Source organism: Meriones unguiculatus, chromosome 19 (genome assembly GCF_030254825.1).
Source record: "Meriones unguiculatus strain TT.TT164.6M chromosome 19, Bangor_MerUng_6.1, whole genome shotgun sequence".
NCBI lineage: Eukaryota > Metazoa > Chordata > Mammalia > Rodentia > Muridae > Meriones > Meriones unguiculatus.
The window spans coordinates 6,769,842-6,794,614 of NC_083366.1; the positions used below are offsets into that span (position 1 = coordinate 6,769,842).

The 24,773-nt window shown below is 47.9% G+C and overlaps 1 protein-coding gene across 1 annotated transcript; it reads right to left on the reverse strand.

The window, feature by feature from the left end:
• Nucleotides 1-16,555: 16,555 nt before the first annotated feature.
• Ptf1a (pancreas associated transcription factor 1a) lies at nt 16,556-17,833 on the reverse strand. The gene is made up of 2 exons (XM_021628585.1): nt 17,074-17,833; nt 16,556-16,755 (listed from the first exon to the last, which is right to left on the reverse strand). Exons 1-2 carry the CDS (start codon nt 17,831-17,833, stop codon nt 16,556-16,558), a joined length of 960 nt encoding a protein of 319 aa, XP_021484260.1.
• Nucleotides 17,834-24,773: the final 6,940 nt, after the last annotated feature.

Sequence of the window (24,773 nt, forward strand, 5' to 3'; positions counted from 1 at the left end):
GGGTTGGAGAGGGGGTGGGGTGAGAGTTTGTGCTCCTTCCCCACCCCCGTCCCACCCCTTCTCTCCCCTGCCCTCTCCCCTCTTCTCTCCTTCCTATGTGGATGAACATGTGGTCAGCCAGCTTCCTGTTCTTGCTGTCATGCCATGCCTTCCCCCCTACATGGACTCTAACCTTCCAGAACCTAAACCAATAGAAACTCTGAAGTTGCTTTGGTCACAATGCTTATTACAACAGAAAAGTAACATGCATGAAACAAACCCAGAATAACACTGTAACAATGGAAAACACCTATGTTACGTAGTTAGACTACATTCTACCAAGCAAGTTGAGGGATCTAATCTTTGCGTTTTGCCTCACAGGAGGTGGTAAGGAATACCACCATTTGCTAAGTACCACAGAAAGCCATTGCTTCTTACAGTTAGAACACTGCTGCTCTCCAGCTTCAAGACTTTCTTTGACAGTAAGAATTTAAATGGAATAAGGCTTCTATGTGAATGTGCCTGCTGCATCCTGGGAAGTTAGTGAGCTAACAAATGTTTGACAAAAGTGAACTTGAGTGGGGAGCTGGCTCAGGGTTCAGTGCTTGCCTGGTAAGCATGAGTACCTGACTTTAATCCCAAAACCCATGAAAATGTGTTAGGCATTGTGGCTTTCACTAATCACCCCAGAGTTGAGACAGAGGGATCTCATGGGCTCACAGGCCAAACACCTAACCATGATAATAACATGATAATAACAGACCCATCTCAAAGTAGGGGGCTGGCATTACTAAGAATGACACATGGATTATATACTTATGTGTCTGTGTACCCACACACAAGAATACACACATACACAAGAAAACTGAGTCTACAGTTCATTCTCTTGAGGCTCAGTTTCATACATGGAGGTCATGATCTCTCTACATCCCTAAATGTTCTCTCACAGAAAAGAGCACCCGTGGTGGATACAAGCACATTTTTCTCCTTCCCTCCCATGAAAACACTGCTCCTGTTACCCTTTCCTTTCTGTGAACACCAACCTGGAAGAAATCTGAACCTGTTTTCTTTCTCTCCAGCCCGCATGTCCCAGACTTGTCCAGGCTCTGTCTGCTGCCTGCCCACTTCTCTCTCCTCATTGGTCCCTTCTCATTGGCACTGCTAAGGCAGAGTTTCTAGGTCTACCTCAACATTTCATTACTGGGGAAAGAGAGGGAGGAGGAGGAGGAATGGGCAGAAATAGAAGAAGGAGAGAAGAAGGAGGAAGAAGAAGACAAAGAAGGGGAGGAAGAAGAAGAAAAAGAAGAGGAGGAGGAGGAAGGAGAGGATTTGGGTGGTAAATTTGTTAATTAGCATGATTACCTCACCACCCTCAATATACTTCTTTTCTTTCTCATTTCTTCTGTATCCTCCCTCCTCCTCCCATCCTCTTGGCTCATTTTTCAACCCCTTCCTCCTTTTATCCTTTGTCAAGAGCTCGCTTCCTAGTGTATTTCAAGTTTAGTGCTGTATTATTAACCACAGCACTTGCTGTACCTTAGATCTCCAGGACTTAGTGACCATCCCACTGGAACCTGCAGCCTTCAGCCTTAATTCTTAAAGTCTTTACTAGGGCAATTCAGCCAAGTCTGCTGCTCCTACAGCCTCTCAGGGCATCCTACCTGTCCTGCCACTCAAGAGAACATCCATGGTGGATTCTTCTTGTAAACCCACCCAGGCACCTCTTCTTCTTTTCTCCCACCAAGTCACTGTTGCTCTTCCCCTTTCCTGTTTGTGGAGACCTGGGAGAGTTTCCTGGGAGGAATCTAAAGCTTCTGTCCCCTTCTCTCCAGCATATACATATCCTCAGGATTGCCTGCTCTTCCCCAGACTGCCCTTGTTTGGGGAATTAGATGTCAGGGTTGTTAAGGATTTCACTCTTTGGCTTCTTCCTTTTTCATGCTTTGTCGTTTTTGTTTAGTCCTTTAGTAGATCTCTGTGGCTTTCATGCTGAAATCAAGTCCCAGTTAAGGAAGGTAGGCTATTCACATGCCCTGCCTCTTCCCTGCATGAGCTCTCCAGCTGGTCCTTGCAATGACTTGGAGTTTTCTGATGTTTCAAGCAATGCTGGGCTTCTGGGCTTTGGTAGACGTCTTTACCTAAGTGGCCGGTCTTCTGCATGGTGCTGGGCTCATGAGTATTTAGCTGACCATGAGCAGGCTCACACACAGTCTGTAGCGCTGATGGACAATCAGACTCTTGTCTCTCATTCCTCAAGATGGACCTTAGGGTCTCAAGAGCAAACTCTATGTACCAGATTTACTCAAATTTCTATTGACTTCACCTTTTGCTCTCTTGTCTTATCAATAAAGTAAGATTATGTGGACAAGACCAGGGTCAGTGTGGCAGAAAATCACAGTGCTGTGGCTTCTTAGGGATCACATTATCTTCTAGCTTACACCTTCTCCTTGTCATTTATTTATTTATGTGTTCATTCGTTCATCCCACAAATGTTAGGAATATCTACTGTAGTCCAATCCTGGGGCGAAGCACTAAGGAGACAGATTTTCCGGGCTCCAAGTGTATATTCTGAGACACCAAGACCAGAACATTCAGGAGAAGTCAGATCTCCACAGGGCTCAGGAGGTAGGGTGGTGTTTCCTACACTCAGCATCATTTCCACAGAAGTTGCTTTTTGGTTACTCAGGATTGCTCATCAATAGCTTCTTTCCCATAAGAGCAACACAGAACTGAAATAGAGAAAAAAATATTTTTAATAATATGTTTTTAACATCTTAATTAGAAAAAATCACATTTGTTTGCTCATATATAGTTCAAGCATGTAGTTATGTAATGACAGCATTACCACTGAATACCAAAAATCAAAGGCAGGCTAACATTGCAACCCCAGGCTCCCACGCTGCTCATTGGTCTATAGAAAAAGCTGCTGTGACTTTGAACTCATACTTGCAAAAATGATATAGGCTAAGAGTCCAAAGAAAAAAGTTTTTCAAAAGAACCCATGAAGAGTAGGGACAGTGGTAAAGACAGATCACAGGAGCCCGGCTTCTCTTAAGGAGGCGTTAGGGAACAGAATGGGGCTCCATTTTCTCACAAAAGCCGCGATGTGAAATGCATAATTTGTTATGTTCTACAGAGAAGGGTCTTGTTACGTACACACCAGAGCTGCTCAGCCCGGCTTCACTCACGACCTCTGTTCAGGTCCAGCAAAAAAAGCAGGTTCCAAAAAGTGAAAGGAGAAGAAATTTCTCTTTAAAACTTAGATACAGGATATCATTTCAAAATGCAGAAAGGAATTTTACAAGTGATGGTGTGCCAATTAGCTTTGCAGTAGACATCCAGCCTTTATAAAACGCATACTAGTGGTGGTCAGCTGTGACAAATGTGCTTTATTACTCTCCAAACTGAACTGTGACTGCCCATCTAATGTAAATGAGGAATGTCGGGTGAACTTGAACTGCTTCTTGGGCATGAATGACCAGAGAATTTATTTGATGAGGCATAAAAGCTAAATATGGTAACTGTCTCTTTGATAGTTTGGCATAATAGGTTCTTAAGTTCATTAATGTACCTTTCATAATTTTGGCTATTACTTTTTTCTGATTATTGCATAGCAACCTACATGAAAAGGCAAAAAAAAAAAGTTTATCTACAAGAGTTAAAAAAATAATAGCAACCTTACCTTTAGTGGTAAATATTCATGTTTTCATATAATTAACTCTTTAAAAGAGATACTGTTTTTTTAGTACAAGAAAGAATTAGTTATAAAAAAAGTATGCATTCACTGTCCAATGTGCCACTCCCTGGGTGATTTTTTTTTAATGTCTTTGTTTTTTCAATAAGAAAAACAGGCTTCCTGAAATGGACTTATTATTCACCAAAACATTTCCCTTTCTGCTAGTAACGGGGAAGCCTGAAATCTCACTGGGGCATAGCCGTGGTAACTAACAACTCTGTGTAGGTTAGGTAGCATGATATGGCAACATGTGCTCTCCTTGTGTGTTTCTCACATTTTAGATGCTTTATTCCCGGTGAGTCACACTAAGGTACAGTGTATGTAAGTGTGTGGTGCTGTCTTTAAATATTATGTCTTTTAAATCACCCACAGAAACTCTAAGAATAAATAATCACATTTCATGTTCCTAGTGACTCTTTAAAAGGAATTTCTCATTGAAGCTTTGTCATTAAAGCAGAAGGCCTTTTGGTTGTGAGCATAATAAATTGTATATGTTTGTGATACTGAATGACTCTTGCCCATATGCTGCTCTGCAAAGCTACATGAATGAGGCATTTACCAAATCTGGCCCACCACATTAAACAGAAAAACAATCTTTATCCATGGTAACTTATCAGTTTCAATTAATCAACCTTAACAATGGAAATTCTGATGTGTTCAAGCAACTTGAAAGCAATAGGTCATCTCCAGGGCAGCCATGTTGTGTCTTTGTGCCTGTGCTTTCAAACAAAGAAACATTTCCAATAAATAGACACACATATACGTATACATACGTGTGCATATAGATTGGTACAAATGGCCAGTTACAGCTATGCCGAGCAGTGCCAACACAGATGCATGTGGACCATATATGATTTTTTTTTATCATGGCAAATGTAACTGTCTGCCTTCAAGTATCACTTTTTGAGCTCTCTGAGTTTAAACAAAAGGAAAGAAATCTCCATTGGATGACCATCCTTTCAGTTCCTGTGCTGCTATGTGAATAGCATTGTGCAAACCATTCCAGTGGTTTTGAAAAGGGGTAACCATTGGTTTGATTTGGTTACACGGTTTAGCAAAGCGCTCCCTCCCACTGCCTTAGGGTCTGTGAAAGGTCTGTGACCTGTTTAGAACTGCCAAGTGAAATGTCATGTCGCCCCTCCCAAATGGGAGTATCTGCATTCATTTGATCAGTATAAAAAATGATTGGGGATGGTGAGATCACTGCTTTTGAATTGCAATTTATAGCAGTTTACAAAAATGCACATTGTTGGAAAAGAAAACATGGAAGTGTTTCTTTCTAAATTGCATTACCTGTGAAATGTCATTAGTCTTCTAAGGATACTTACATCCCTTTTTTATTATTTCAGAGACCTGCACTGACTAAATAAAATCAGAATTTCAGAGTATTTGTTTTTTTAACTTAAATTTTTGTTGTATTAGTAAAATTTATGGGGAGAATGTGTCTGGGTTGGAGTTCTTAGGGTAAACAGGACTTCTTACCATTTCCATTTACTATCCCAGGGAGTTAATCTTTGCTAATGAGCCACATTAGAAAATTCCCAATTATCTTTCATGGAAAGTAAAAGAAATTTGGTCCTTAAATGCCTTGACTGCTTATTTTTAACAAAGAGATTGAAATCTCTGGCTTATTTAGCTCTAGCTAGATCCTGTTATTCTGCTAATATGTTAAGTCTTCCTTGTCAAATGGATACTTTCACAACTACGGTACCTATTGATGCTGACCTGTAGATTCATTCTCTTCTTCCACACACAGTCTCATTAAAGGCAATGTGTGTAAAAGCATATGCTAATGAAAAGTTAGGTAGGCTGTTCAAGTTCATAAGCATTATTGCAATCACCTGAGGCTTCTGGGTACAGAACCTGGTATCTTTTATGCTGTCCTCACAAATCCAGAGGTTCCATCTTGGCATGTTAAGGTATGAAAATACTTTGAAGACCTCTTTGAGACAGAAGTTACCTTGGGAAAAGCCATTCCAGCTCCTCTCCTTGATAGCTGGCTAGAAAAAGAAAGGGCCTTTTTCCGAAAAGACCCAGACGATGGAGCATTCCACTTTGAAGCTCACCTCTATTGAAAGTGGAGGTTGTCACGTTTTGATCTTTGCGCACATTAAGTCTTGGAGTGAGAGCCTGGCTCTGTGTTCCCCTCCTGCCAGCCTGTAAGTGTCCACATTGACTCCCAGAGACCACAGGCTGACCGTCTCTGTTGCGGTCTCCAAGCTCTTAGCTTTCAGTGAGCTGAGCTTCGGGCCTTTGTGTTCCCCTTGAAAGCTGGAACACCACATCTCCAGTGTGGCTTTCTTGTCTCAGACCCCTCCCCTCCCCCACCCCCCCCCCCCCCAGCGCTTGGCTCACAATTTAACACACCTGGTAAACATCCCTCCCTACAGGGCAGAGTCCACCCTGGGGGAGGGAGCTGCATCTTCCAGTTCTCCTGCCTCAGTGGCTCTCTTTCTTTAGGCACACACACACACACACACACACACACACACACACACACACAAATCTGGCTGGCATTGCCTATTTTGAAGCCCAAGGATGCTCTGACCCTCTGACCTACCTTTCCCACCACTTATTTTCCTGGTGATGTAAAACGCCCCCAGCTGGGCAAGACGTTGTGAAGTACAGAGAGACTGGGGCATGAGTAAGGGTGAAGAGCAGCTAGGGTATAATACGTAAAAGAAAGTTCACACCTGTTCATCTTTCCTCATTTCTAGTGGCGTCGGATTCCACATCCCAGAGAGAGCATTTGGAGAGGTTACTCACTCCCCGGCACTTCCCCGCGAGCCCTGTGAGTTCACTGCAATCTGGCCACAGAGCAAGACTCAGATGAAGATGCTCCTCACGCTGGCTGGCCTAAGACTTGCCACCCCTGGCAAGTGATTATGTCTCAAAGACATTTCTAAACTGGCCATTCAGGTTCTCCTCATCACCGAAGAGAGTTTCAGGGAGGACCTTTGTGCGCTTTCTCTAGCCCTGCAGAGACCCTGGGGGCATTGCCAAATCCGTTCTGGGGCTCAGAGGTCTGCCTAGGGTGGGAAAGAATGGATTTCAATAATAATAGTAATAATAATAATAATAATAATAATAATAATAATACTCTGAGCTTGTTTACCTCATCCCCTGTCCCCCAAAGCATCCAATTTCTTTTGCAAAGCCAATTTGCTCCCTCCCAGCTGGCGATCTAATGCCCCTGAACATGAACCTTCTGTGGGAAGGTGCACTCTGCCCTCATTTCGGCACAGGACTCTTTAGAGGCGTCCTAAAGGCAGTAAATGATTCCTTATTACTAGTACGGAAAGAGGAGGGAAACACTTTGGAATGTTGTTTCTTGATAAGGACGAAGGTCGAGTTTCACGTCTGAAACCAGGTACCTCTTATTGCAGAAACAGGCTGCTTCTCTCCCCTGCCTAACGTTCAGCTTTTTCTTTTCTAGTTCCCGAACTTCAAGGCTGTCTGCCACCATACCTGATCCCAGGCTCTGGGTAACAAATTTCTAAGGCTACTTATTAAGTAGCAAGCGATATATTTGGAGTAGCTGTCACATAAAGTTGCCATAGACTGGTCCAAAAGAAAGCTGGAGAAGCGATTTATTTGTGCGTAAAAGGAACAAGACTTAATTGGAGAGAGGCCTGTTATTTTTGGCGCTGGTACACGGGATGGCATGGCGCTGTGGAGCATTATTCCAGCTTCATCTACCATGCGCCCTGCACCACTGCCGCCAAAGGAGTGTTGCCCTAGAAACTTGCTTTAAATCTGCTGCTATATATCAACACCTTGTCTTAGCAGTCCTCGGCTGAATTACAGTAACGCAGTTTGGCGCTTCTTTCAAATTTCCTCCCATCAGCTTGGCTAAAGAAAGGAATTTTTCTCCTTTAGAAATGAATTGGCTTAATTAGTAAGTAGATTAATGGCAATTGCTGGTGAGTTGGTTTCCAGCAGAGTTTCACCAGAGAGGGTTAATCGGAGTCAGGTCTGGAGTCTTTCCCAGAACTGGCTGCCAGCCATTTCCACCAACCAATCAACCCCACAAGAAACTAAGGGAACCACGTAAAATTTATATTATGTGTATCACCATCCTGGACCAAAATGCAAGGGAAGTGCATCCTGGTTTGGTTTAGTAAGCCTTTTCATTTCAAGATTTTACTGGGACTTTCTAGCCTTTAAGATTTACCAGGTAGCAAAGTGAAATTTCAAATGGCAAGATACTGGAGAACAGTGCACCAGAGAACTCACTGCAAACCTCAGGGACTCTCAGTCCACTTTGGATTTCGAGGCCCTGCATGTGCCCCCGCCCAAGGCCTGCCCTAAATCTGTTCCCCACCAGAATGCTTTCAAATGTTTTTGCTGTATGCTTTGCAGTCTTTTCACTCATTTTTTTCCATAGTGATAAAAATGCATTCATAGTTTAACTTGCAGCTGCATTAGTCTTGCAAAAAAAAAAAAAAAAATCCCTGCTGAGAAATGCATATAATAGGAAAAACAGATCGGCTGGACAGCAGCGTAATTAATGCCAGAAAGGGCTGAGGCCGGTTTCATAGTTTGTCTTTTGAGGATATCAAGAGCAGACCTGGTGAAAAATGACGCATGCTTTAGCATTTCAGAAAGCTGGCAACTGGCAGAGCTTTTCCTTGTTTTCTTTGACTTTCTGCCGGGGAACAAAGAGGTAGGCAGGACTAGCTAGGTTGTAATGAGTTCTATGTCCCCAGCACACTGAGTGCATCATGGAAACATATTGTATCGAAATAGTTTGGAGGAGAATACTGGGGATGAAAGAGAATGGGTGCTTTGATCAGCTCCCTGGGGTCCTGAGCGCGCACAGACTGACTTGCAAGGAGTCATTCAGCTCCAGCTAGACACACTTACAACACCATTCAAAGAAATTTGCATATCTGTAATTTATCACATTGGTCCAGAACATTATTGCAAGGTAAATAAAAGTTAGTTGAATAAAAAAAAATCAATCATTACAGATATAGAGAAAAATTGTGAAGCCAGTCGTGAGAGTTAAAACAGAAATAAGGATGCCCATAAACATAGTTTTCAATTGGCTTTATTTTTACAGCAGCTTTAAAACAACAGGCTGTGCTTTGTCAAACAAACAAACAACAAAACCCCACAAGCCTGGCCACAATTTCTGTGACTTTCTGCTTTAGAAGCATGTGTTTGTAGCTTCCCAGTGAAACAAAATTAGAAAACTGGACATGGTCAGCTATTGAAACAATTAAACAATTGTACAAGGTGTGAAGAGATAGGAAAGAAGGCTTTAATCTCTGTATCTGCAAGATGTAAGGTTAAATCTCATTTTTCCTACTGTTGATCTGATTGCCAAAACCCTGCTTGCCGAATTTAACTCAAAAAGATGGAGTGTCTAGAGACCCACTCATTAGGAAATCTTGCTTTCCAATATCCCATGAGAACAACTGAAAATTTAACAGGCAGGCATTGTTCTGAGTTTTTAAACAACTCTATTAAATAGCAAACAAGAATCTTCAACTTGACCTTGGAAAAGGCTGTGTGCCTACAGATGATCTATCAAACAACCTGGGATAACAATGATATATTTCAAAGTATTGTCAGATGAAAAGATTGATAAATTTGCTGCTCCACAGAGAGAACTTGGAAACAGCAACAGACAATTTAACTTAACAACTCCGCCTCCTCCTGCTCTGTCCCCACCGTTCTGTCCCCACCCTCCACCCCAGCCAGCCCTGCGACAGCCAGCTCCGGAGAAGGCAGCTAGTGAATCAGCACTCTGGTGCTTCCTACGGCATGGAAAAGCTGTGAACAGTACTTTTCATATTAAACGCAATATTTCTTTGCTTTCTTGGTGAACAAAAGTCATAGCAAGACGCCTTTGTGGCTAATTCAGTCAAAGGCACATCTCTGGTTCCCCCGCAGAAAGGTCAGTGTCGTTGTGTCTGCTCCACCAAGGGGGTGTTTTCACACTGAAAACTAGCCAGCTGTCCTTGTCATAGCCTCACCACTGGGGAGCACACACTAGCCATGGCTATTAGGAACATTCTACACCTGCAAAATATACTGATTTCCAAGACTTTTCACGACGCCCTCCCGTTCTCATGCCCCCTCCTCTGTCTACTAAACTTTGACAACACAATTCAAGCCCTGGATGAAAGCCCCGCAAGCCAGAGGCGCGCAGAGGATGGAGCAGCCCCGCTACTGTTTCAGGGTGTCTATTGAGCAGTCATCAAAGAAATGAGGCGTCAAGTACGGTTTCAAAAGTACGGAAAAACTTTTTTTTTCTGCCAGGAGTAACACATTTGCTATTGTTACAAATGCTAATTGCTGGGCCCTAATATTTAATTGTATGCACTTGTGCTCTTTGTGAAGTTGCAGCCAAGCGCCCTTCATTTGGAAGTGGCACTTTTTAAATTTTTCTATTCTTAGTTCAGATCAGTTAGTGGGACATGATTTTTTTTCTGAGTTCATCCAGAGAGAGTGCGTGCCCGTTTTTTGTTTTGTTTTGTTTTTTTAATGTCAAAGCTTGCTCAACTGGATCAACCCAGTAGGCTTTCAAAGGCTTTCTTAAATTCCAGCTGTAGGTGACTAGCTATTGTCTAGACGACCTGCGTCTCAAACCAAGAAAGAAGCTAAAGGAGAGCCTATGCAGCGGGTGGAAACTCCAAATTAGAAACAATTCAAAAACACATCTCAGGAGAGAGAATCCCCTAAGTGTCGGTCCCTCTAAGACAGAAGCGCGAATATAGCGCTCACTTTCTTTTCTCGGTGCTTACACACCAAAGATTTCTGTCTGGCTGCCGAGAGTTGAGGGAGGCAAGCTGGGGAATTAAAAGGAGGGGGGGGTCGGGAATTAGCTGCAGTGTCGCTCTAATCCGGGTCTTTGTCTAATCTTGCTACCCAAAGTACAAAGGATTACAGGAGGCGACCCCAGAGAAAGTGAGGTACAAAGGTGCCCCTGACGCCTTGAGTTGCTAGGACGCAGGCTAGTGTGAAGAACTCCAGATGTCACTGGAGAGGGAGAGGGGTGCTTCTCGTTAAGAAAGAACCCCAAAGCCTGTCCTGAAAGCTTGGGACCACCACACCGTCTCCTCCCTCCAGCAAAGCGCCCGTGCCTCTGCAAAGCAATGTCAGCGCAACAGGTTGTTTGGAATAGATGTGGACAAGGCAGGAAACCTGCTGGCACTGATCTGCGGGGATTTCCCAGGGGCTAAGCCTCTCGACAAGCAAAGACTGACAGCCCCTGCTAGACCCGAAGGGGGCCACCTAGAAGCTGGTGGCCTGACCACTGTGGCCGCTAGTGCAGGCGCCCGGGAAGCCAAACAAAACCAGCCTGCCAAACATCCTGCGCCCCTGGCCTCCCTGCCCCAGGCAGTAAGCCTACCCAAAGCTCCCCGCCGGGCCACTGGGGCTCAGTGACCCCCGGCCGCCTTAAAGGAAGCCCGGGGCCCCGACTTCCTGCCTCTTCCGGGTCGAAGGCCCCCAGTTCAACTCGCCGGTTCCCGGATGCCCTCTTGGAGACTTCCATGCGCAAAGATAGAAGAGTGGCGGAGAGCTGGCGCCGGACAGCTGCTTCCAACCTTCTAGGCGGACAGACCGCACCCGAACCCCGACTTCTGGGGTAGCAAGGGCTAGGCGGGCCTCCGGAGCAACACCTTCGACTCCACCCCGGCTCTCCGGAACCCTGGGAACAGGCAGCAGCAGATGGGGCGCATGCGCGCCTCTGGCCAGGGTCCCTCCCTAGCCGGCGTGTTTGGGAAAAGTTTGGCGAGGTTTGCCTTGGCAGCGACGGATGTCCCAAAGTCTGGGTTGCCCTAGTTAGGAGGCCAGGAGGCCCCCGGCGTCCCAGGAGCTGGTTTGGCATAGGCCCGAGGGTTGAAAAGCAGCAGAAGGTGGAGAGAAGAAGGCCTTTTGTGTGTGGCACAGGAGTGTCACTTGCGCACAAACGCAGCAGCGCGCTCCGCCGCCGCCTCGGCCTCTTCGGCTGCACCTCCGCCTCCTAAGCGCTTCATTACAGCCGAGCTGCTCCCCCTCCTCTCCCCCGGCCCCGGCCTTTGTTCGGTTTGAAAGTAATGCTGTGAATTAAAAGAAATGACAATATTTTCTATCTGCTTGAAAGTCCAAGAGAAGAGCCCTTGAGCTTGGCAAAAATCAGGCAAATCATTCATCATGCCACCCCGCACCTGTGGTCTTGGCATTGAAAACCCTCCAGACCTATTCCTATTAAACTTAATTATTCCCCCAAAGCACACAATGGTTGAAATGGAGCAGGTTGGAGTCTGTTTATTGGTGGTAAATGTTTTTCTGAAGATCTTCTGAATCTCATTGTTAGCTCGTTGTTTGAGGCTGCCCTCTTTCTTTCAGACTGGAGTAGCCTTGGACTTTTCAATTTTCAATCGTAACATCTGCTTAATCGTACGGATCAAAATATGGAGACACAAAACATATGTAATGGTTGATTTGTTAAATCCTGGTAATGAGTTATTAACAAGGAAAAACAATAGGCCAGGATGGTGAGAGCCTTATGGTAACAGAGTCACTTTATGTACCGCCTGACGTTCCCTTCTTGATAAATGGAACTAAGGTCTGAGCGCCAGGTGATAGCAAGAAAATCAATGTCTTTAGGGGCCAGCACTGAGACTTTTTTCTATGTGAAAAATTAGGAGACATAAAACTTAATTGGCTGGTGAGGAGTGGGGGAAACAGTGGTCTTAAGTTTAATTGCCAGTGGGCTTAGCAAGGGAGACAAAACAAGATTTGGGCCTGTTTGTTTGCTACACCCCAGCCTCAAGTCCAAGTGTATCATTGAAAATGTGTTTTATTATAACACATGTCATGCTTTACAGTTCCCATATTGTGTAAAGACAATGGTTAATGGTACATTAAAGACAGGCAGGCCATGCCAACACGCCTTGGAGACATTGTAAGGGCCTCTCTCTCTGCTTGTTTTAGGCAGCTGCAGTCCAGGACCCAGAAGCACAAAAAGAACAAGTTTGAAATACCAGGTGCATCCCAGAGAACCACGACAGGGATTGATATGTTATAGCCCAGGACATGAACCTAGCAATAAAGATATCATTTCGATTGTCTGCGGCTTCCACGGCCTGTAAAGCCGGGAGGCCCTGCGCAGCCTGCTTTCTGGCAGCCCTGTCTCTCTCCCTGGGTTTCTGCATCTCCCTGGGCCAAATCCCAACACCTGTTGGCCAGACCTCACATCCTGTCGTGGGAATCCCTTCCCACCAGTGGTTCCAGATCTCAAAAATGCAATTGGTTGTGGAATTATTTAGGACCATTCCCACAGGCTGCAGAAGGCTTTGGAAAGGCAGTGGGAGGGGAGGGTGAGGGAGAGAGGGAGGGGAAGGGGCTCTTCCCAGAGAGATTCGCCAGGGAGCACTCAACTGGTGTTTGTTCAACCTCGCAGCTGGTACTCGGTGCCACCGCAAAGGCCCATTAAAGGAAATAGGATGAGTTTGTGGATTTAAAAGGCTTCACACCCTCTCCATGGAGGGGCGTTAATCCTGGTGCTGGCAGATGAGCAGTCCTGGGAATGGCTGGCAGCCGGTTTCACAGGAGCTCCAACAAGGCCTTTTATGTCCTCTGCTCCCATCCTGGAGTGGAAGACTCACTCTCTTTCCCACCTACTCTTTCTGCCTCGTGGTTCCCAAAGACTTGAGCTCCTCCCAGGAGTTCTTAGTTAAGCCACAGTGCCTCCTCCTCGGACAGGCTCCACCAGGGGGCTCCTTCCCAGAGGCCTCAGCTCAGTCTGCAGACGCGGCTCCCCTGTCCTCTTCTGACCTGTCTGGGTCTTCCCCACCTCAAGAGTCACCACACCCCAAGTTCATCTCAAAACTGGAAGTTCCATCAAGAGAATAAAAGTGGGTGGAGCATGATGTCTGTTTATTAGGCTCTGATGATAGGAACTCGCCGTTTTTTAGAAGTGAGGTGATATGTATCTTTAAGCACAGTGACAAGAAGACCCTGGTGGTTAGAAGACCCTGGTGGCTGTCCTCCTGAAGCGTGAGGGAATGAGAGGGGTGGGGTGGGGGAGGAGCTTTTACTGAATATTGTCTTTGGTGTTCAAACTGGAAGGAAGATCAATTCAGTAATTTAGAATGGAGAAGGTAGGGTAGATTGGAGTTGAGTTGGTTTTGGCAGGAAAGGGTAGGCAGGTTGGGAGAGGAGGACAGGTCACTGTGCACCCCACTTTCAATAGAGCATTGCATCTTCTGCAATACTGCCCCCAGTCCCATGACCAGAAGTGAAATCTGGACCAGCTCTGCAGTAAATTCATAAAATCCACTCCGGCTGGGCTCACAGCTTCTTCATTATGCTGAGTGCTGAGGGCCACCACGTAGAACTGTAAAGTCTTTGCCCATTGTGTGGCAGGCCAGGGTTCAGCGTGAGCACTGGTGCATCAGAAAAACAAGGCTTGGCAAAGCCTCTCCATAGCCCCACCGCAATCTGGCTACCTCCCTTATTTTCATAAGATTTTTCTAATTTGGGGTGGGGAAGTATTGGCTCCAGACTGCTGATACCCGTCGCTCAAGTTGTCCCCACATCTTCCCAGTGCCAGCGTGTATTTATGGCCAAGCCAGCGGTGCACAAGCCAGAGACCCTCAGCCGGGCTCCCCGGGGCCCAGCACAGCTCAGGCCTCACTGATGCCAGCGGAGGCTCTGGAACGAGGCTCTGAAATGATACGTTTGTTCTGCCTCCACTGCCGTATTTTTTAAGAAAAAGAATTGCTACAGTGAGATGAATAGATTATGAGTAAATAAAAAGAAACTGTCAGTCTCTTTGAAGATTGTGCTTAAAGGACTTGCCAAGTCAGGACATAAGAGTGACAAGATAGAGACCTTGGTGCTTTGGAAGCTTGCTGGGCTCTTCCGCTTCATCTGCGCAGCACTAAAGGATGTGCTGATACACTGAATCACAGAAAAAGTGGCATTCGAAATAAAAGGTGCCACTCCACAATGATTGCCGTGCTTGCCCTGGGCGGGCACCCTGCCCCGTCCGACCAAGAGGCACGTCTACGCAGGAGGGGAAATGATACACTTCCACAACTTAGAAGAAAGTGGAGGTCTGTCTAGCATTTGACTTTATAATGAGCGTAATGAGATTACATGCCTGATGGGAGCATTTGTACAAAAGCAACTTCGTGTTTAATGAGGCCGTAATACAGGGCAAAATCGAATTATTTTTTTTTCCTCCATCTCAAACATCTCCAATGTAAATCCAACTTTTAGGGGGAGAGATGGCCAGAGAAGAGGAGGAGGCTGGAGGAGGTGAGGGGATTCAGGGCTCAAGGCCTCCTGGGGGCGTCGCGACCCAGAATCTCAGCGTGTCTGGCCAGGCTGCTCTGCGGGTCGGTCCAGCCCGTAGCCTCGCTTTAATTACTCTTGGATGAAGTCCATGGCACCCGCAGCGCGCGCGGGGGAACCCCTCGGTGGGTCTGAAACTAGGTTAAAGCGATTAGCATGCTGTCTGTACGCTGTCCTCCGGCCAGGCTGGGGACAGTGGGGAGATGGCCTGTCGCACCTTGACTCCCCAGGCTTGGACTGATCGCAGAACCAATTCACCTTGACCTGGCTCCGAATCATAGGTTCCACGCCAAAGTGAGGGTCTCCTGCCCTACTCCCCGTGAGCTCGCCTTTCCACTCCCCACCGTGAGCCCAGACACCGCTGGCCGGGCTGGGAGTCCACTGTGACAGGGGAAGACAAGCCCAGCCCTGGCTTTCAAGTCTTTCCCGCTGAGGGTCCAGACTTCTCCTGCGCTTCTCTTTCTGTTCGCTAGAGGGCGACGCTGCTCCCTCCGCCTCAGGCTGGCCTTCCTCCAGTGGGCAGAGCAGAGCTACTTACTGAAACCAGTTTTAGAAATAACCAACTGAAGAGGTTATGGGGGGAGGGGTGCAGAGCTCCTTGTCTCTACCCTGAAGGTTGTGCTTGGTCTTCTGACTTCAGCAAGGTCATCTACCCCAGCCCCTTTGGAGGGAGAGTCTAGTTTCAGGAGCCCGCAGAAGGAATGCAGAGGAGCAGCACAGCTCTGCTCTGGAGCAACTTTTTCTTTCTCCGCGGCAAACAGAAGTCTCCTCTCTTTCCTAGCCAGGAGTCTAACCTCTTCCCCTTCACTGTCACACACTAAGATTAGGCACTGTGGCAGTCACTTGGAGCATGCCAAACATTGTCCCTAAGCCTCAGCTTTCCTCTTCTGGAAAATGGGAATGATAAATAACCCTTGACCTAGCTGTCCCGTGGGGTGTTTGGTGGCTAGGGTACAAACGCGGGCAAGTTGTTACTTTGGGCGCCAAGAAGGCCGGTGAAGGGCTGCTGGAGAGCTGGGGCACTGCAGAGCTGGGACAGTACCCTCCCACCCACAGGGATGCCCTTCAGACCAAATCAACTTGAAATGCAGTCCACTCCTAGATGGTTAGGATTTTCATCTCTGCTTTTGTCTCTTTTAGGGAAGTTAATTCTTTTGAAAGATACAGTAGCTCCTCTACGCTACTAAACAACAGGTTATAGAAACACGTGTGAATAACATTTATTAACGACTCTTAGAAATAAATCAAACGTGGCATTAATAAGCCATGAAATTTCCTGGCCAGAGTTCTTCCAACAACTCATAGTTCTGCCAAAGGCGCTGGGGGAAATCACCCTCTTTTGCATATTATAGAATATCATGATAAATTATATAAATTATATATTTTAAAAGAGACAATCTATCTCATTAACTCAACAGAATAATAAATAGATAAATAACAGTTGATTGCCATTAGAAAAGCGTGATCTTTAAATTACATTTACATTATAGGTATTTGCAGGTACAATGTGCACAAAGACATCATTGGCCGCTGTGAGCCTTCTCAGGATGCAAACTCAAACGGCGGTTCGTTCTCTATGTTGTCAAAACACTTGCTGTTGTGTTTTCTGGGGTCCTCTGGGGTCCACACCTTGGCAGTACGAATGACATTCTGCTCTTTGAGCTGTTTCTCATCCGTCCATGACAGAGAGTGCCCTGCCAGAGGAGGGAGACCATAATCCGGGTCGCTGGGGGAGGGTGAGCCTGGGAGAAGAGAACAGACTGTAATCATCCGACCAGCTTCGCAGGAAGCACCGAAGGTCACTCAGGACCCCTCCGAGACAATGAAGACCCCCCTCTACTCCACCCTCAACCTCTCAGTGTCCTCTCCCTGGAACCCGGGAGACCCGCGGAGGTGCTTGTCTGGTGAGGATGCGCGCTCCCCTCGCCTGGGTCAAGTATCGGAAAACGGAAAGCTCACACTCCAGGTGCCCACCTCTGGTCCAGCCTCACCAATCCGTCCTAGCCTAAGATTCTACCTCTGTCCCAGGCCCCCTAGCTAAGGTGCTAAGGTGCACTTACGGGTGCCTCGGTGGCAGATGATGACCTTCCGAGTCTGGCTCCCCGGGCTGTCCCCTCCCAGGTGCCGGCTGCCTCCCGGGCCCCCGCAACCGCTTGTGCCACCACCGCGCAGCGGCAGGTCGGCCTGCACCAGTTCGCTGAGGAAGTTAATGTAGCCGATGGCCAGGCGCAGCGTGTCCACCTTGGAAAGGCGCTTTTCGTAGGGCAGCGTGGGGATGTGGGAGCGCAGCCCCTCGAAGGCGTCGTTGATGGACTGCATGCGGCGCCGCTCGCGCACGTTGGCCGCCTGTCGCAGCTGCTGCAGCTCGGCCTCGGAGCGCACTCGCCGCCGCCGCCGAGCCGCCGCCGCCCCGCTCAGACCGCGGAGCCGGGCCCCGGGGGACAGCACCGCGGCGCAGGGGTAGGCCAGGCACGGGGGCGGCGAGCCGGGGGAGAAGGGGAAGCCGCCGAGGGGCGCCCCCGCGCCGCAGCGGTGGCCGCCGTCGCCGGGCTCGCCGGGGTCCCCCGGGGGCTGCGCGCCGGCCAGCGGGGCGGCGGGGGGCGCGGGCGGCAGCAGCAGGCACGCCCCGTCGCGGCAGCAGAACTCGTGCAGCTGGCGGCTGAGGAGCTCCACCTCCGCCGGCTCGGCCCCCAGCAGCTCGTCGCCGTCCTCCAGCGGGTCCCGAGACGACTGGTCGGTGAAGAAGTCTTCCTCGTCGAAGTAGGCGGGCGGGAAGGTGTCCAGGCCCCCGGGGAAGTGCTCCAGCAGCATGGCCTCCATGCCGCCCGCCGAGGCCCGGGGCGGCCGCGGGGCAGCTCGGGCGCCGCTGGCTGAGCGATCCGTGGCCGGTCGCGGGGCGGCCTCTGGGGACGGCGCGGTGGGTCCCCGCCCCGGGGCCTCCGTGGAGTGCGCGTGGCCGCGGGCTCCGGCTGGCGCTGGGGAGCACGGGGGAGGGCCGGGACCCGCTCGCCGGAGCTGAGGGCCGGCACGCGAGGATTCTTATAAGTACATCCACAGGCGCGTGCCGGGGACCCCGCGCGCTGGCCAATCAGAGCGCGGGGCGCGGGCGGGGACAGGCAGCCTCCGGGCGCAGTCCCGGGGCCCAGTTCCTGGGGCTGAGCGAGGTGGGCGCTCCAGCCCCCGCTTTCTTTGCTACCTGCCCAGCGTCCCGCAGCCCCCGACGCCCGCCTCCTGTCCGCAGTGCTGCGCCGCGCAGCACCGGTTCCCTCCCTTGGGCTGGAACATCCAGCCCGCAGCCTGAGCAGCCCAAGGGCAGAGAAGGATTAGAGAGTCTTCTCTTCACACCGGGATGCACAGCCTCTGGCCTGGATCGGGCTCGGGACCGTGCATCATCAGACCCTTCAAGGACTATGGCGAGTTTGCTAAGGATGTGCAGAGGGTTGCTAGTGACCTGGTCCTACTGCCTAAGAGTTCCAGACGCAGCGCGAGGAATAAAGACACGTCCAAGGGCGCCACCGGAGTTGGGCTGCCTCGGGCTGCCCTCTCCAGCCCCAGGGAGAAAGACCGGAGGGGCAGGCTCCAGAGCAGCACGGTGGGAGGGTGTTTCTTCCAGAAGCAAATCCAGACTCTAGGGGTTCTGAGCAATAAACCCGCTACAAAAGGAGACAATTGAATTGTCCACTACTGAGCAGTCAGGAGTGGGGGTTGGGAGGTGCCATTGTAGTTAAAGGACAGCAGAAACGATTTTCAACGCCCGGGTTTCACCTTTCTGACTGGCCACCCGACCATCTTTGAGTGATTTCGCCTCCCCCCACCCCGCCCTTTCGACCTTACTTCCTATTTTCAAACACCATAAAAAGAAGGCAACCAGCCCCAAGACACACTTTCTCACAGCCTGGAGTGCAACAAAGAAACACTTGTTCAAGGTCGGGGCAATTCCACTCTGCAAGAGTAAACTCCACCAGGCCCGGCCCGGCAGCAGAGGACCAGCCCTTCGGTAGAGAACTGAAATGGTCATTTCCTGTGGCCTGCCGCTTCTCCTGTTAGGCAGTAGTCCTACAGAGGCGCCCTGCTTGCTTAGAGTTCCTTTTTTTCATTATTATTATTATTATTATTATTATTATATTGTTTTATTAATGAGGGAAATGGCAGGGATGCTCAGATACCCAGTGTAGAGAGCCTGAAGTTTTGCAATAATGAACTGTTCACTAGGAGGAGATCTGACAAGTCCTAATTAGGAGCTGAACAGGACAAGGGACAACTTTTCTAGGGGTCCCGAACAACAGGGCAGTGGAGAACAGTCTCATTGTTGCCCATAGGCAGGAGAAATTGAAGGGGGCAGGTAAGGAAAGGTACCAGAGAGTGCCATGTAGCAACACTAGTGAACAGATTCCATAGTGCTAAAGAACTGGAGAGAAGCAGTTGCTTCCAGCCTCACTCCACTGCTGACACAGGAAAGGAACACTCTGAGATGGGCAGCAGCGGTTCAGTTCAGAAATGGGCACTTGGTGAGGGACTCTCTCTCTCTCTCTCTCTCTCTCTCTCTCTCTCTCCCAGGAACTTCTTTATTTTTTAATTCTTTTAAAAATTATTAATTGCAGTTTATTCACTTTGTATCCCAGCTGTAGCCCCCCTTACCTCTTACAGAGGAGGACAATGCAGCCAGTCCTGATGAGACCTGATAGGCTAGGGTCAGAGGCAACAGGGACCTCCCCTATCAGTGGACGTGGGGAGAGGTATGGGGAGGGGATGGGAGAGGAAGCTCAGCTGGGATACACAGTGAATACACTACAATTGGAGTCTCCTCATGTCTGTGAGTTTACTTTAAGATCCATTTATTATGTGTACAGCACTCTGTACACCGGATCCCACTGTAGATGACTGTGAGCCACCAAGTGCTTGTGGGGACTTGAACTCGGGACCTTTGGAAGTACAGCAAATGTTCTTAACCTCTGAGCCTTCTCTTCAGCCCATGTCCATGAGTTTTAAGAAAGTGCCAGGCACTTCATTGTATTTAAACGGAATCCCAAGGTCTAGGCATTAGGGCCAAACATTATATGACGGTAGATCAGAAGCCTCCAGACAGTTTAACCCAAAGACCATGCTTCCTCAGCAGGACCTTTCAAGTGTCAGGTTTTCACCCTCTTTCCTGCAGAGGTGATTATCCACAAAGGGGTGAAGAGGTGGTCACATCCTCTCTGATAAAGGGAGGCTGCCTTGAAATATTAACTTCCGTGTCTCTGTGATCTCACAGGTAGGAAAGCTGCACGTGCCAGCTGTTGGCACACACCCAGCTCTCTTTCACTGAAAAGCACCTGGGCATGGTGGGACACACCCATTATCCCAGCACTCCAGAAGCTGAGTGAGGAGGGTTATGGGTTCAAAGCTGATCCTGTCTAAAACAAGGCTGAACAAGGGAATAAAACGTTCTTCGTTTCCTTGCATAATTAGAATAAAGCTAGGTGGATTTGCCTGAGGACTGGCAAGAATACATAACCAGATTTCAAAACATTATGCAAATCCTGATGAGCACCCAGCACAGAGAATACTGGATCTGGACCTACAAACACCTTCTCAGGGACGTCAGAAGGTCCCCTCTGGTGGGTTCTGGTGATTCTTGAGAAATTGTGTTTGGCTCCTTGATAACGTTAGTGGAGTGCTGAGAGTCTTGACAGGGAGTGCATATGAGTGTCTTTTTATTCAATGAGATTGTAATAAATCCACTCCTTTATGGAAAAGTGAGTTTCTGGAAAGTTCCAGAAATGCACCTTTGGCAGCCAAAGCTGATGAGAACTCCATTGCAGGTGGAAGCCTCGCTGTCTTAGGGACCAGCAGAGCAAGCTCGGAGAGCAGGTTAAAAGAAAGAGCACTGGCTTGTTTTGTATGTAACAACCCCTCCTGTTCTTGCTACTGTGTCCTCATTTTTTTTTTTTCTCTTAAGGAATTGCTGGCTGGCTGCAGAGTGGTCTTGTCAAAAAACTGAGACAGGGCTTACACACACCCCCCATCCTTAAGTAAGATCTATCGTTCTATTCTCTTACAAAAATAAGAAAGACTTTTCTGGGCATGAAGAGAATTTTCTCTGGGTCTCTAGAGGTCACAGCAGGGTGGAGGGCAGCCCTCTGCCATTCAAAGCTGCTTGAGAAGGCTGAAATCAAAGCTTGGCCTGGCAGATGAGACGCTCCAGACTCTTTGGACAGATATGGACACAAATACTGCCAGAATACTTAGCTTATCGAGAGAAAGCTGGCCACACTATTCTCCTCTGGACTCAAACCTGCCTCTCACCACTCTATCTTAAAGGGGAATGTTCCCCAAACCTACAAGGGATCTCCATCTCACTAGAAAATAGCATGTTGTGCTCCATGGAAGACAGCAGCATACTGTCTCGGGACTCCTTCATGTCTTCTGCCAGGGCCTCCTAGCCTCCTGGGACTGCTTCCAGACCTCAGCTCATCTCCTGGGTGTTCAGTTCCAGAAACGCTGAGAAAAGCCATTGAACTGGAGCCTGGGTCTCCTCCTCAGCCCTCCTGTCCTCTTTCCCTCCCAGAGTTTTAGGTCTGAATTCTTCATTTGTTTCCTATCAGACATTTTAGTCATCTCTCAGTGTATATAGCAGTGACAGGAGGATTAGAAAGTATCTGAGTCTCCCCAGAATGATCTGGTAAGAGATGTTGGTGAGGGATGGAGCCTCTGGGCTCCCTACTTCCTCACTGAACACACTTTGGGGTGTTCCAGGTGCCCTCCTGGAACAGAAACCCAGAGTCAGCCTCTGCCCATAGTACCCCACATGCCTCCAGGGCCTGCCAGTGGGCGGGACTCTGTGCACCTCCAGGCTCAAAAATGTGTCCCAATTAATTCCTTGAAGTTTAAACTGTCCCCTTGCTGACCTGGTGTCAGGGTAAGAGCAGGTGTGTGGCTCTCCACCCTGGGTCCCTGTCTCTGTCCTTCTGTTTGCACGCCTCCATCCCTAACCTGGGATAACTTTCTTCTCTTTGCTCGGGTGTCCAGTATACGCATCAGTCCTCCTTTTTAGAAAGCCCTTGCACCCCTAACCTAGGATTTGAAGACAGAACCAGAGTTGACGCTGAAAGACTCCTAAGGTCCAGTGAGGTCTGTGACTTCCCCAAGGTAATCCAGCAGCCTGATGTCAGCGCAGTCCACCGACTGGTGAGAACAAATACCAGCTCTCTCAGGGGTGTTTGTCCTGCTGGGCAATCCTGTCAGCTCAGGCTCCTAAAGCAGCTCAAGTGGTCAGTACCCACCTTCCTGAGCCCTACCCTGTATTCACTGTGTGGACCAGGCTTAGCCTGTAATGACATCTGAAGAAGAGATCACTCAATGAATGGCTCCTCTGCCAGCTTAAAGCAAAGAATGCTAAAAACCAGTTTGGGAACCAGCAAAATTCTTTGACCAATGGTGTCATACTCCACAGATTAAGTGAATTTCCATCCAGTAGACCCAGCTCATTGATGAAGCATCTCCTCTCACAGAAGCATTAGTGATGTAGAGCTACTCATGTGGCTACTGGGGATGGAAGCCAGGGCCTCATGTATTTGTACATTGCTCCCAGATTGCTCCTTAACTTCTCACCACATAAGACCCTCCTCCTACCTCACTCTGCTCTGCACCCTGATCAGCATCTTCTGAGTGACTTATGCCTTCAAATGTCATCATGATGTGCCTTGGTCTCTGAGAACCCCATGACTCTTCCTCCCAGTAGGTGTGAGCCCATTGTTTGACGTAAAGACCTCATTTTAGAGGATTTTTCTTTTTTTTTTTTTTTGATGGCTCATTTACCTTTTTTATTATCCATGCAATTTGCTTTGCTAGTGCTCTGTTAACAACAATACATTTTTAATATTTTTTAGAGGATTTTTCAAATAAATTTCTCATTCATCTTCCTAATTCTTCAAGCAAAATGGAACTCCTTTTAGTCTACATATGGCCATCTTAGAATGGGTCTGTCCAAGGCTCCGAGCCCAGTGAGAAGAATCAGAATCCAACAACAGCTTTGGCTCGTTCCATTTCATATGAGTCTTCTGTATAGTGTTCTTCCTTTCTTTGTTTCTGTCTTTTTGCAGTTAATTTTCACATAGGTCAGCTCCTTTGCTCCTAATGTAGCTCTTTGTTTTTCTTTTTTGCATGTGTATGTATATGTGGTACCATAAATGTGTGTGCATTGCATGTCTTCTCACATGTGGTGGCATGCGAATGTGCAAAGAGCATGTCTTCCCACATGTGCACATGCCCGGTGGATGCCAGAGGTTCTTAATCACTCTCCATCTTATATTTGAGGCAGTTTCTCTAACTTGAATCCGGAGCTCATCAACTGTGTCGGTCTGGTCTGGTCTAGTCTAGTCCAGTCTAGTCCACCTTGCTCTAGAGATTTCCTCATCTCCGCTTCTTATGGGATTACACCCTGGCCTGCCATGCCCACCTGGCATTTACATGGCTATGCTCGGGGTCTGAACTCTGTCCCTCGTGTTCGCACACCGACTGAGCTGCCCCTGTGACCTCCCTATTTTAAATTTTAGAGCATCATTTCCGAATAAAAAGATTCCCAATGACATTTTGGGTCCATGAGTAGAAATGAAGGGATTTTCAGTGCAGTGGGGAAGTGTCAGCACGGGGGGGGGGGGCTCCCGATAGACTCTTCCTACTCTGAGCATGCTCATCTGGGAGAGGAAAAGTCACTTTTCCTTGGGAACGTGGCTATTGCTAGTTTGCCTATGCTGCAGTGGAGAGCCCACATCCATGCCCATATGGGCAGCAGTAATCAGGCTGATGGATTGCACACACACACAACACACACACACACACACAGTAGGAAGACATGTTAGGAAGGGCTGAGGGACTGGGGGTAGATATAATTAAAATATATTGTGTAACAAGTATACCAATTTACATACAATTATTATTTCAAAAAACATAATGAAACTAGAGATTGTCCAGTTGGGACTGGGTGGGAGAGCAAGGCTGCCATGAAACAGACCCTTCTTTCCTGCCGTGCATTTCTCATTGTTAAACATTAATCTTTAAAGGAGGAAACACCTAAATGCTGATATAATTATCCAAATAAGCTTTTTTTTTTTCCACACCAAGGTCTGTTTGACAAACTGCAAAGCTTCTAAGCTGTGTCCTTCAGGCTTGTTATTCTGGAAGGCGTCTGAACTTTAGTAATGCAAACATAGCTAGTCATTAATGTCAGACGTTTCTATCAGCCTCTCTACTGAGCAAGGGCAAGAGGAAGGAAGAATTACATAGATACAAGAGTGTGTTTTCTTCCCCTGCTTCCTTTCAAAGTCACACGTATTTGCTCATTTTGTGCTCACTGGTGAAGCTTTTAGTAAGTTATGATACATGCATGTAATGGGATTGTTCTGCGGGGCTGAGACATGGGGTGCCGAAATGGCTTCTAAGATACACTGTTAAGTAAAAGAAGCAAGAGTGACCAACACACCCTCACTTGTATTTAATGGGGACAGCAGGTTGGTAGGGACATACTGGTACAGTTCTTGCATATTGTCCACAGTGCCCTGGGTTCAGCCTCAACACTTCAAGACAAAGGGGGAAGATACAGAATACCTAAATATGTCAGTATATTTGTGCAGGTATCAAATGTCTCTGGGTGGTTATGCAAGGTACTTATGCATTAATTGTATCGATGGAGAATGAGGCAGGGAGTGCATAGACTTTCTGGCTACAGACCCCGCTGTGCCTTTGGAATTTTAAATTTGGGAGCATGTGTGTGGGGATT

Excerpts from the sequence above, each read along its gene's own strand:
- Ptf1a (XM_021628585.1), bottom strand. The coding sequence starts at position 17,833 with ATGGAGGCCATGCTGCTGGAGCACTTCCCCGGGGGCCTGGACACCTTC. Across the intron at positions 16,756-17,073 it reads CATCTGCCACCGAGGCACCC|GCTCACCCTCCCCCAGCGAC; the intron begins GTAAGTGCACCT and ends CTCTTCTCCCAG.